The sequence below is a fragment of the Vanellus vanellus genome, assembly GCF_965231255.1.
Source record: "Vanellus vanellus genome assembly, chromosome: 2".
Taxonomy (NCBI): domain Eukaryota; kingdom Metazoa; phylum Chordata; class Aves; order Charadriiformes; family Charadriidae; genus Vanellus; species Vanellus vanellus.
In genome coordinates, this window is record NC_138906.1 from 58,126,877 (window position 1) to 58,140,101 (window position 13,225).

General features: G+C 37.7%; 1 protein-coding gene across 5 annotated transcripts in view; it reads left to right on the forward strand.

Annotated features, from left to right (window-relative positions):
- The window catches only part of GOLGA4 (golgin A4), a 69,371-nt gene that overhangs the window by 23,402 nt on the left and 32,744 nt on the right, over window positions 1–13,225 (forward strand). For all 5 annotated transcript variants that reach the window (XM_082479343.1, XM_082479345.1, XM_082479344.1 and 2 more), the window contains 7 exons: window positions 930–977; window positions 1,403–1,459; window positions 5,015–5,113; window positions 5,629–5,767; window positions 8,240–8,427; window positions 9,418–9,501; window positions 10,368–10,515. In XM_082479343.1, coding sequence (XP_082335469.1) covers window positions 930–977; window positions 1,403–1,459; window positions 5,015–5,113; window positions 5,629–5,767; window positions 8,240–8,427; window positions 9,418–9,501; window positions 10,368–10,515 — 763 coding nt within the window. The remainder of the gene's footprint in view (window positions 1–929; window positions 978–1,402; window positions 1,460–5,014; window positions 5,114–5,628; window positions 5,768–8,239; window positions 8,428–9,417; window positions 9,502–10,367; window positions 10,516–13,225) is intronic.

Below are 13,225 nucleotides of genomic sequence, written 5' to 3' on the forward strand. Positions count from 1 at the left end.
AAAGGTCTTTTTTTTTTTTTTTCTCGTTTTGTGAATTCCTTTAATTCAGTTGCAAAAAATTGTTTTGCTGGAGCTTGAAAGAAAGTAGTTTCAATATGTAATGAGACTTTAAGATGTAAAATCTTTTTCTCATTTAAAGTAGGATATATGGTAGTTTTGGTTTTCTTTTAAGTGCAAAATAATTGTGACTGAAATTAAAAGTAATTTTGATTTCTGAAAAATCCTAATATATTTTAAATTAGAATTTGAAGCTATCTTTTGTTTCAGAGATTTCTGGTTTTCATGTTTTGGATTTGTTTTCAAACTGCTGAAAAATTAAAGGAAAACAGAATATTCTAGTTCCAAGTGCTATTATGCAACTTCAGCTTTGGACTGCTTAGGCAATTGTGATCAAATTTTTAATTAAACTAAATTGTGCAGTTACTCATGGACTCCTTTTGTCAGCTTACAATGAGAAGTATTGCCCACTTCCAGTCTGTCTTTGTCTGCTGGGTATGTGCAAAGCACATGGGATGAGAACATTCAGTATTACACAGACCTTTTTTTGCTAGACTTGTAAGTGTATTTTTAATGCATATTCATTGTGAAATTAATTTTACTTAAGCTCTCTGGGATGTGTACCCTTACAAATGTACATCCCTGTGGAGTAGCTGTCTGGGATGTAACTTTGATAGTTGTTTTTTTGACTGCCTGTGTTGAACCATGGCTGTTCTTAGAGGTTTTTTAGGCTTTATTTTTTTAACACATTGGAGATATTTTACAAATGGAAGAAGGAAACATTGAGAAAATGTAAGTACGTTTCTGTCAGAAGAGCTTTCTCAAGTGAAGTGAAGAGTTCGAAAATACAGATAGTGGTTCAACTAAGCAAATTATTTTGATAGCTATAAGCGGATGCATTCTCATCATTATACCCGATTTTTGTATTTTAGCTAGTGTCTGCTTATCAAGTTATCCAGCGGGAGAAGAAGAAGCTACAGGTAAATATTACTTTTCATCATCTCTTACCTGAATGCTTTTCTGAATCTTAAAATGTGTAGTGCAAGTACACATTTAATTTTCAGTGCGTTGTGTGTGTGTTTACACAGTACGTTGTCTATATGTGTGTGTAACAAAAGACTCTTTCTTAGCTGGGATTTCTAAGGAAGCCAAGCTAATTTTGGTTTGTCAAAATAACTGTTAAGCTATTGTACTCCAGCCTTTTTTATTGCATCAGCTGAATTCAGGTGGTAGATTGCCAACCCGCAGTTGGCAGTTTATGATAATACTTACACATCAAGTTTGACTTGAAAGAGAAATACAAATCATGAATGCTTCTGCTGAAATAGAATTCTATGAATTTATTTATACTTTTATGCAAAAGGTACATTTAATACACCTGATGTTTATTCTTCCTTTTTTCAAGGGCATTCTGAGTCAAAGTCAGGATAAAGCACTTCGCAGAATTGGAGAACTGAGAGAGGTAATTTCCTCTATCGATCGAACATTTACTTTATAACACACATACATAGGATCTTTCTCTGCCTAGCTTTTGATTATTTTTTTTGTTCAATTTGCAAAATATTTTCTATCACACAGTAGGGATTTTTACTGCTTGTTTTCATTTGTTTATATGGGTATTTCTCTGACTCGTTTCCCATTCAGCAGCTTATTGTCTTAGAGTAAGACAATTCATCAGTTCATTATACTGACTGAACTGCTTCTCTGTTCATTGTGAAATAGGTAGAAATGTGTGTGGTTCCTGCAGTGTTGTTAGGCCTAGCAGTAGATGTCCCTGTGCAATTTGTTGCTCTTCTAGTATTGTATTTGCTTAACTTTAGTATTTCTCAAGTAATAGGCACTTTATAATAAAAATTTTAATGACTATCAATAAAAAATTTAGGATCAAATTTTACGGAAACACTCATCGTGATCTCAGTTACAATATTTACATTGTTTTTACGGATTTGCAGTATAGTTTGATTTCAGTCATAAAATTAGGTAGGTTGTATTATGATTATTGTGTCCTTGGGTTATAATGAAATTAAAAGGAGAAGCTCTAATGTATTTAGTATTGATAATAAATACATTGGGCTTAATTAAAAGACATGTACAAATTATTGGGCAGAGCAAGTTCACAAAAGCCATATTATTGAACCCTGCTGAAGCAGAATGTGAAGCTGAAGCCTTTTTACCGCCCCAAGAGCCAGTGCAGCATCAGGTTCGGAGACAGGTGTGCGAGGGCTGCTCTGTCCATGATCTTACCTCACTTGGGAGCTGGGTACCAGCTCGCTCAAAGCCATGGGTTTTCTGTGTCTGCACTGCTGGATTTGGCATGCGCTGTGCCAAGCAGCAGCGCTGGCGTGTGGAGGTTGCAAGAGCCATCAGACCTTGCCGAGGTCCCACCTTTGCCTGAAGGCAGACTAGTTCCAGGCAGCTGGGCATCTTACCTGCAGACAGGAGCCAGGGTCGGTCCCTTGAAGGCAAGGCACAGTGAGTGCGAGCATCTGGACGTCCGTGTACCCAAGGCTCATGCTCACCTGCAAGGGGCTGCCCCTGTGTGGCCAGTTGGGCAACCAGTCGTTACAAAGGAGGTCACTGGCAAATTGTGGGGCGCTCTTTTTCAGTGATGTGGGGTGTAATCCAGGTAAGCAGGTGGTGAATTGTGTGTGCCAACATTTTCGTTCAGATCTGTGCTGCTTCTGCCCCAGCAGCTGAGGACAGTGGGCCAGAGCCTGCGCCTGGGCTGTTGCCCTGTCCGAAGCTAAACTCTCAGTCCATAGGAGGGGAAAACACACAGCATTACACAGAAGTGGCTTGCCAGTGTTTTGTTTTTGTTTGTTTTTTTCCAGTTCACTACAGGGTCAAAATGAGAGAAGCTTATTCCATGTTAAGTCTTTATCCACATGCTCCAGTAGATTTAGTTTTCCAGCTTATTGGTACTTGCTAAAGTTTGGAAGGCATATACTAGAGTTTAAGCTTTTGATCATGCAGAAGGGTTGGGCGTGTGCATACTTATTTTTCACTACTTCTGTCAGTCTGGCTGATTCATATGTGTATATGTTATATATATTTCTGATTTATATAACTATAAATTTTTATATATATTTGGCATAGAATTTAATTTAATTCTTATAAATCTTGTAGATTTAAAGTTTCCTTCAAATCTAGCACTGAAATTATTTCTTATTAATGGAAAAACTTCTAAAATTAGTTTTTTGGAGGGCCGGGTGTTACAGCATTAGGTAAAACAGACTTCAAAGAAAAATTACAAATAAAATGGTATGTTTCCATTGTGGAAGCTAAAATGGTACAAAATAGCTCATTCACTGATGTAATAATTTGTTACCAGAAATTAATTTTTAAAATCCTTTGATTCATCATACAGTCCACTTTCTCCGTAAATATGCTGAATCAGACAAGTCTCTTCTAAGAGGGCCATATAAGAATAAACTAAGTCTCCTTTGAGGCCAAGTTGACAGTGTGAAATGGTTCCTGGAAATCAATGTGTCTTTTGTTTACCTTAGTGTTTTCCTGTTAAAAGTAGTTCCTCAGCTACAGTCTTCAAGCAGTCTTTAGTGTTCTCCCTCTCAGATAAGGATCAGAAGGGACTTTGGGATCCGAAGAGGACTGTTTCTGGGTTAGCTTCTGTAAATCTCTTTGGCACTTGTTCTTGCACTGAGCTGCTTTGCTTTGCTTGGAAGGAATTGCTTCTAAAGCTCAGAAGCACAAGGCAGAAGTGTGATCAGTAGCTGTTGAGAACCCAAGGCAATGCAGGGTTAAAAAGTGAATACAGTTACTTGCGAAGAGAGAGCAGTTTTCCCAGTGATGCCTTCCAGCACTGTCCTGCCTGTGTGTGGCTGGGCAGGCTCAGCTCCCACAGCTGCAGTTCTCAAAGCTGTCATCAGGCTCAGCTATGATAGCCGGAATTCACTGTCGGGAGGGTAAGAGAGCATAAAAGCAAGATTCAGAGTTGGGGGAAAGTGATGCAGGAAGCATCCAGTGCCCTGGGTTTTGTCTGTTGTTTGCTTTTTCATTTTTTTTCTTTTGCTTCTATCATCCTCTATCTTTGCCTGGCTAACAGAACCCATGTTTATGGGTGGTGCTTGCTTTTATACAAGCGATCTTTGCAAAATAATGGTCACAGAAGCATTAGTTTCCTGGGGTAAATCACTGGGAAGTTATATATATATGGATGAAGTAAATATATAAATTAAAAAAAAAAAAAGTAGTTTGGGAAGTTATTTACAGTGCATGCATGAAATGTGTATGGTTCTGATTCTCTCAATAAGCAGTCAGAAGTGAATTAATTTAACTTTAAATACATTTATTTTCTATTAGAACAATAATTATTTTTAAAAATTAAAATATTTAAACTCTAAAGTATAGGAAGTAATTGAAAGAAACCTCCCTCAGAAAGTATTTTATAAGATTATGTAGATGCTACTAATGTGTTTAGGCAACGTCTACAAGTTCCTAAAGGTGTTCAGCCAAATAAATGAAAGTAAGTAGTATGTAAAGCCACATAGTTAAGTTCTTTGGCATTCTTTGGCTTTGTCATTTGAGCCGTTTTTGAGGAACAAAAAGGCTGACTTTCTGCCCCTATAAATGGCATTCAATGTGCTAGCATATTGAATGAGCATAAGAGACATTTACATTTCTGTTCTTTACGTTGACTTAATTTGGTGGCTAAATGAAGAATCTACTGAAGTGCAGTCTTCAACTTCCAGGAGGAATGTGTGCATGAAAAACAGTTTTCAGGAGCAGGTTTGAAGTGATTCCTACACAAACTTATGTTTAGGAAGAAAGAATCCTTGATAATTTTGCATCGAATCTAGACTTTAGCTGTTTTAATACTGGTATTATTATGAGATGTTCTTATTATGTTGTGTGGAATGTTGTTAGTGAAAGAAATATCCACTTTATGGTTGTGTTCTGGGGTCACAACTGCAAAGAGGTATTATTTCATAATATTTTACAAGCCTTTTAAATTCACATTCCAGTTTTCATTTGAGACACGTTTATTTTTGATTCTCAGGAGCTCCAGATGGATCAACAAGCTAAGAAACATCTCCAAGAGGAATTTGATGCTTCCTTAGAAGAAAAAGATCAGCTTATTAGTGTCCTGCAAACTCAGGTAACATGACTTACCCAACACGTGTACTTTGAAACTGTTCTTCCTACTTTTTTTTTAATTATGTATTTCCTATATTGCATGTCCATGTTGTATTATAATTGCTGCAATATTGTAAAGCTTCTTGAGAATTTATGATAATCTAGAAATTAAGTGCATCTTTGTGGGAGAGGATACCTTTGTAAAATCTGTCTCATGTTAAATATTATTGTTTCATCTGCACTTAAATACCTGTGTAATGTCTTTGTTTTCAGGAACATAACATTAGCAGATGTTTGACCTAAAATTGCTTTGGCAAAATTTATGTGTTGGTCTTTGTTTCTCCACTCATAATCACGCTATTTTTGTTAATTGGAAACATAATTCTGATTTTAAAAAATGCGAAAAGAATTAAGACAGCTTTTTCCTTTCTCTATTTACTGATATCAGTTTTATTTAACACACTCTAGTTTTGAAGATGAAAACATGGTCTACTTAGAATCCTTGGGTTTTTTAACAACAGAAATCATTTTGTTTAGGTATCGTTGCTGAAACAGAGGTTACAGAATGGTCAGATAGGCACTGAATTGCCTGATCCAAATATCCAATCTGAACCACAAGTTCAAAGTCCAACAAAAGAAATCGGCACAGAAAATGCTGTGGAACCAGGAAGCAATGGTAAGTATTGTAGCTTTTTCAAGAGATCTTGAATTTTGGGGAATAAGCCTGCTGTTATTTATGATGGAGTAACAATACTTAAGCCTGAACAAGTCATAGTAAGTATATATTTTTCTAGAGGGAGACAATTGTTTTGAAAACAGCGTGGCAGCTAGAGGACAGGATAACTCTTCTAAGATAGTAAATTTTCATAAGGATTCAAACTGATACGTCTTGCCATTGTCAATAATGATGATAATATTGTAATTATTGCTTTTGCCAGTAGGTGTTGTTTCTATCCCCACTTAATAAGATTAAGAGATTCTGCCCCCATAAGCAAGGACCTGTCCCTGGAGTTTAGAGAGGAGACCAGTTGCCAGTCTACTTTTTTTTTTTTTTTTTCCTTTCTCAGGAAAAAGTCAGAACAAAAATCAATTTTTCTATTTATGCTATTGAGTAATCTATGTTCCATCAGGAGATTATTTGAGTTATGGGACACCCAGTATTGCATATATTTGATTACCAAGCAAGGGACATCATAATATGGATAAATAATTAAAATACCATTCATTGATATCCTTCATAAAAGGTAGGGTTCAGACAGAGGTGAACGTGCATCTTGAAATTATCTTTGTCCAGAATCTGCCATGATTTTTGTACGTTAGCATGATATGAAGGGTTAGACCAGAGATTTTTCTTATCCAGCGTCATGTGTTTTGTAGTGTTCAGGAAATAAAGTAAGTATTCAGTCCCTAAGAATCAGGGTTCAAGATATTTCCTGTGCTGGAGTCTGCTTCTGGACTATAGTGTGTAAGACTTATGGTTGTGAACTGAACCTCAGAATTTGTCTGATCCTATTTTCGTGCCAAGTACTCTTATAGCCTCCAGAGCATCAGAGCAGAAAACACAGTAAAATATTACCCAATATGCTTGTTATACAGAGAGGAGTACAGCTCAGAGAGACACTAAACGTGGCCCTTATCCCACTGAATGTAGTATTGCCAACCTAGATATTTTAGAATTAACATCATACACAGCCCTGGGAAAGCAGAAAACAGTGTGCTTGGCACTTGAGAGGTGTGATTTACTTTACTTTTTTTCCTGCTTGTGGATACTCTGTGAGTAGCAGGCAGGTTTACAAATGAGGTGACAGTGAGGTGGATTGAGAGTTGGCTGCGGGACAGAACTCAGAGGGTTGTGATCAGCGGCACAGGGTCTAGTTGGAGGCCTGTAACCAGTGGTGTCCCCCAGGGGTCAATACTCGGTCCAATTTTGTTCAATATATTCATTAATGACCTGGCTGAGGATACACTCTGTCCCCTCATCAAGTTTGCTGATGATACCATACTGGGAGGGGTGGCTGACACCCCAGAGGGCCGCGCTGCCGTCCAGCATGACCTGGACAGGCTGGAGAGCTGGGCAGAGAAGAACCTAATGGGGTTCAACAAAAGCAAGTGCAAGGTCCTGCACCTGGGGAGGAAGAACGCTAGGCACCAGTATAGGTTAGGGGCGGACCTGCTGGGAAGTAGCTCGGAGGAGAAGGATCTGGGGGTCCTGGTAGAGAGTAAATTATCCATGACCTTATCAATGTGCCCTTGTTGCCAAAAAGGCCAATGGAATCCTGGGCTGCATAGGGAAGATTGTGGCCAGTAGGTCGAAGGAGGTCATTCTCCCCCTCTACTCTGCACTGGTGAGGCCACAACTGGAATACTGTGTCCAGTTTTGGGCTCCCCAGTTCAAGAGGGACAGGGAACTGCTGGAGCGAGTCCAGCGAAGGGCAACTAAGATGATTAAGGGCTTGGAGCATCTCCCTTATGAGGAAAGGCTGAGAGAGCTGGGACTCTTTAGCCTGGAGAAGGCTGAGGGGAGACCTTATTATGGCATACAAGTATCTAAAGGGTGGGTTGAAGGAGGATGGAGCCAGGCTCTTTTCAATGGTTCCCAGTGACAGGACGAGGGGTAATGGGCACAAGTTAGAACACAGGAAGTTCCATTCAAATACACGGAAAAAATTCTTTACGGTGAGGGTGACAGAGCACTGGCACAGGCTGCCCGGGGAGGTAGTGGAGTCCCCTTCCCTGGAGATTTTCAAGACCCGCCTGGATGCAGTCCTGAGTAACGTGCTCTGGGCAATCCTGCTTTAGCAGGGGAGTTGGACTGGATGATCTCTAGAGGTCCCTTCCAACTCTGATTCTGTGATTCTGTGAAATCATGATGGCTTTTTAATTGCATAGAAAACCTTGTTGAATAATAGTTTGGTTTTGAAGCTTGTGTAGTAACTGAGGTTTTGTAAACTAATTTGGGTGAAAAACTTTATTTACTACTCTGTATGTGTAGCGTGTTTCTGTCAGTTACGGTAGTCACTAGGAAGTTATGCAGACTTTGCACAGCTTTTTTTAGGGACCAGGGAGTCATCCGCAATGTAAATGATGGATGTGGATCTACGTTTTGGAAATGGTGTGCATATAATAATGTTGGTATGTTGTCTTGTAGAGGGTAATGAAGATTCTGTTAAAACACTGGAAACTCTTAATCAGAGGGTGAAGCGCCAAGAGAACTTGCTGCGACGCTGTAAGGAGATGATTCGGTCACATAAGGAGCGCTGTGCCCAATTAACCAACGAGAAGGAGGCACTTCAAGAACAGTTAGAAGAGAGGCTTCAGGAACTGGAGAAAATGAAGGTATGGAAGATGTTCTTAACTTTATGGGTAGCTGCTAAAACACAGCAGGAACTCCAGTACTTCCCAGATTTATTAATAGGTAGACCATTAAACTGTCCCTGTACTTTTTTGGAGTTAAAGGTGCAAAACACACCTGGAATGAATGCATTGAGCAATTACTCAAAAAGAAGTGTATGAAACCTTATTGTATGAATAACCATCAAAATGGTATCAGAAATAAAGTAGCTTTGGGAAGTTGGGTGAGGAAAAGCAGAGGAGATGGGAGGTAAAGTGGAGTAGAGCTAAACCTTTAAGACACCGTGGAAGAGGTACCAGTTATGTAAATGAACAGAAAACAGAAAGGCAGGACAGTGGAGAGCACAATATAAGACAAGTGCAGTGCCAAAGCTAAATTAATATTTTGCTCAATTTTCCTTTTAAGGTCATTAAATGCCGAGTGTGAAGTAAAAGTAAGGTGGCTGATAGTAATGAAAACATGAAAATGTGATAAGTATAGCTGTACTCAACTTCAGTTCTGGAGATCAGATTCTCTTCTCTGTCTTGGTCTCTGAGCACTATCCCGGTTTGAAAGAGCTCTGAAAGACTCAGGTATTTTAAGGACCTGTTCCAGAACAAGGCCATGTTGCATGTTGTGCATTATGTTGCATTGCTGAGATCCTCTGGTAAGCCAAGATGAGGAAGTAGTGCAGGTGCCTTAGGCACATTTCTTGCCCATTTTACTGTAACGACTCTGACATCTGTGAGTGAATTGTGGTGGCTGTAACAAAGCCTTCAGATATTTGAATTATTATGGTAGCCATGAGGCAGCCTAACACTGGGAGATTTAGAAGTGATTTAAAGCTGCCTACTTTAATTTCCCTGGATTCTGTTCTGTACTCTTTCTCGAAGGCATAGTGCAGGGTAACAGCTAAACCTAAGCTGTTTGTCAGAAGAAGGTATTTTCTTACAGATGGCAGTGTTTTAAACTTGTGTTTGGGGTCTTTTTTTTAGGACCTTCACATGGCTGAGAAGACTAAACTGATTACGCAGCTGCGTGATGCGAAGAATTTGATTGAACAGTTAGAACAAGACAAGGTAAACAAAAAGTTCTCTTTTAAACTCTGTAGTTTTTGAAGGAGATTGTTTAAAACTCAAAATATATGGCTTCTTGGTATTAGAAGCTGTTCTTAGTCACCTGATGTGGTTTGGCTTATGTTTTAATGAGCAAATAATTTAAGCTACCTAAGAATTTTATTGTATGTATCGATACTCTAGGATATTTGTCTGTTAGGTTATACATAATACTGCAAGATGTTAATATTTAGGATGGAGCAATTATGCTGAATACACTCCTCAACACCAGCTTGAAAAAAAGAAAACAAAACCCAAAAGAACAAAAAAAGCCCCCAAACACTAATGAAGATGAGGTGCAATGTAAATTAATTAAAAAATAACCAATGAAGGAAAAGTAATGTTGGAATATGAAGAGTTTCTCAGTTTTTTGTTCCTTAAAGTGTTTGGGTTTTTTTATCACATTCTTCTTACTTGGAGTAACTTCTGGTGGTGTAATAAGCAACATGACTAACACTCATTATATGTACATGTTCTCTGAGGAGAAGCACACACACTACAATGCTTTTACTTTTGGTTTGTTTACAGAATGCATATTTCAAAGCAAAGTATCTGTGTCAGAAGGAGGAGGTTTTCTGGTGGTCCTTAGTTGCTGGAGGAGTTCTTTTCACCACTACACAAATTTTGGCTACTTCTCCAAATAATCCCTATTTTTATCTTCTTTCTGTTAGCATTTTCTGTTTACTTACACTGAAAAATACCACAGTCTCTGGTCTTGTAGTAATAGACTCAAGTTTATTCCTGACAAGGATTGTGTCCTGGCTTGAAATTGTTTTAGCTATATGTCTTATTTATTTGCTAGCTCTTTATCACAAGGACCTTTTCCATAGGGCATGGTAATTGCAGAGACAAAGCGACAAATGCATGAAACATTGGAAATGAAGGAGGAAGAGATAGCCCAACTGCGTGCTCGGATCAAACAAGTAACTACAAAAGGCGAGGAATTAAAAGAACAGAAAGAAAAATCTGAAAGAGCTGGTAAGAAATTCTGGAGATTACTAGCTTTCACATTTCAACATGAGCAAGTGTCAGTGTGGTCTTTTTGCACTCTTTCATCAGTAGTTTTTTGGAATGGATATTAAGAAATGCTCTTTTTCCTAATGTTCTACATATCACCCCTGCTAGCATCGTTACTAACTTCACTTCTGGTCAGCAGAGTTTAGGGATGTTTTTAACTGGTTTGTCTCTGTTATTGATTCAACTGGAGTTAGGAAGGAAACTGCTGAGGGGCAGCTGTACTTTCCCATTTGTAGGAGAAAAGATTGATAGACTTTTGTGCTTGTATAACTTCAGGCGGGAACCTCTCAAGTATCTATAAATTATCATTATAATGCTACCAGTATTTTACACAGAAAACATAGCAGGGAGTTTATAAGAGGTTGGGAAGACAGAAACAAGAGGTGTTACAACCATAATAAGCATTTTCTTTCAATAACCCTAGTGGAAGCATTTCTGATTTCTTTTTGGTGAAAGAGCAGTGATGATTCCTTTTGCATCAGGCTTGGAACCTGGGGGCTATGTAACTGTTGCATGCTGTAGTTTGCTTTTGACTGAAATTAGGTAATGTTAATTATGTGTGCTCGCAGTTCTCCTTTTGCTTGAAACTAAGTTAAAAGGTCAATCCGCCCCACCTTTGTTTTTTAAACAGTGAAATTGTTTTGCACTATATCTATCAGAATTCTTTTAGAAGAATTTAATTTGCTCTCCTAGGTATCTAAAGGAGTTCAGTTTTTTGGCAGCAGCTCAGATGTGGTTAGTTTGCATAAACATTATGCATATTTTCTTTCTCTAAAAAACCATGAGAAGTTCAAACAGTAGAGTTCATAGGGGTTTATTTTAAATCTACGTAGATTTAGATCAGAACTTTCAATTTTAAACATTAGTTTGGGTAGATCATCCTGCTGTAATACAGAAAAATAGCTTGAACATCCATCTTGTGAAAGTACCAAACATTTTGATTAGGTGCCCTCCTCTCCTACCCTTTCATGTTGCGTGTGTCTTTTTAGCTCTGGAAATTCATATTTCAGAAGTCAGTCAGTCCTGCTAAAGTTGGATTTTGCTCAGTTCTTGGAGACAGGGAAGCTTTTCTTCATAATTTACAAAAAAAAAAAAAGGCTGAAGAATATTGTAATACTTCTGTAGATGCGAAGTTATTGTCATAGTTGTTTGAAACATACCATTTTTTTGAAGCTGTAGAAACCTTTTAATTATGAACCAATACCTACACACTGTGGTTAATACAGTCATATCCTCAGATTTGCGTAGCCGGAAGCTGAAAATGGGTTAGAGGTGATGTTCTGGATACCTGGAAAACGTAACTTTTGTAGTGACAAGTAATTTTACAATTTCACTTATGAATAATGTGTTGAGTACACTGCAGTTTTCTTGGGAGATTTGTGTGTTAAATATGCTCTCCTTTAAATGAAATTTTAAAGTACTTTTGGGACCTTCTAGGGTGCATAAGCATTCACTTTACTTTTGAGTGCATTTATTTTTGTACTCTGTTAAGCATGCATATATAAATGTTGAAATCCTTTGAAAATTAGTTAATGCTACTTCTAAGATAGGAAAAACCTAATAAAAGTCACCTTACAATTTTGACTATTACTTCCTCGGCTTTATGCATTCCAAAAATGTTGTGATGTACAGTGGAAGCGTGGTTCAATACAGTTGAACTAAGTTGTTCAGGCATTTGAGAAAACCACCATCAATATTGGGAGAGCCTGAAATTACTTCTAGGTCACAACCTTAAAGTTATACTAGTTTTAAGAATTTGGAAGTTTTGGGGTTCAACGTGCTCTAAGTTCTGCTTCTTGAGTGGTTCATGTGAGATGACTTAAAATCCTAGACTTTTCTTTTTCTATTTCATGATTTAGTGAAGAATTGACTTAGTAGAATATTGTATTTGTAGAAATGTTAATTTCACTTACATTAGGGCAAAATAAGCATAATGCACTTATACTTTGAATTTACTTTCATAGCACTATATTGTAGGATAAAAAGTGGTATATTTTTCCATTTCATGTTTTTAACTTGCATAGTTAAGTGTCTGGCTTTTTTCTTTGTAATTCAGTGTAATTCAGTAATTTCACTTTAGTGAAATGCTCCAGTGTTTGATTTAATGTTAATGCATTTTTTTGTACTGAAACAGTGAAAAGATATGTATGCTTATTTTGTGCGTGTTGTGTAAACTGTAACTTGGTCTCCCCAGTTGAAGTTCATTTTTTTTTGTAGTTAGAGGTACATTATGTTGAAATCTCACAGAGCATCTTGTTTTTGTGCATCCACACATGCCAATAAGTGAATCATGGTGCCTTTCCCAAGCCTTGTATGAACAGGACTGGGGTAAGGGCTCTTTTTTCTTACATCACACATTGGGTGCTTGAACTGGGCTCTAAAACGTAAATTCTGTGCTTCTCAGGCACTTTTACTCGAAGTAACTGCAACTGATTTATTTTTTTTTTAACGCTTTGCAATGTACAGAGATTTACATTTTACTTCAACAAAGCTATTTACGGTATTTGTAAATTTGCTGGTAAGCTGAGGTTTGTTTCTCCTGAGACTATTTGGCATTAGTCCTTGCTGACTTCTCAGGATGCAGATTACTGACTTATATTCTGTACAGTAAATAATAATAAAAAAAAGTCTTTAGAAAGCAAATTCATTTTGCTTTACTTTGCCATTCATT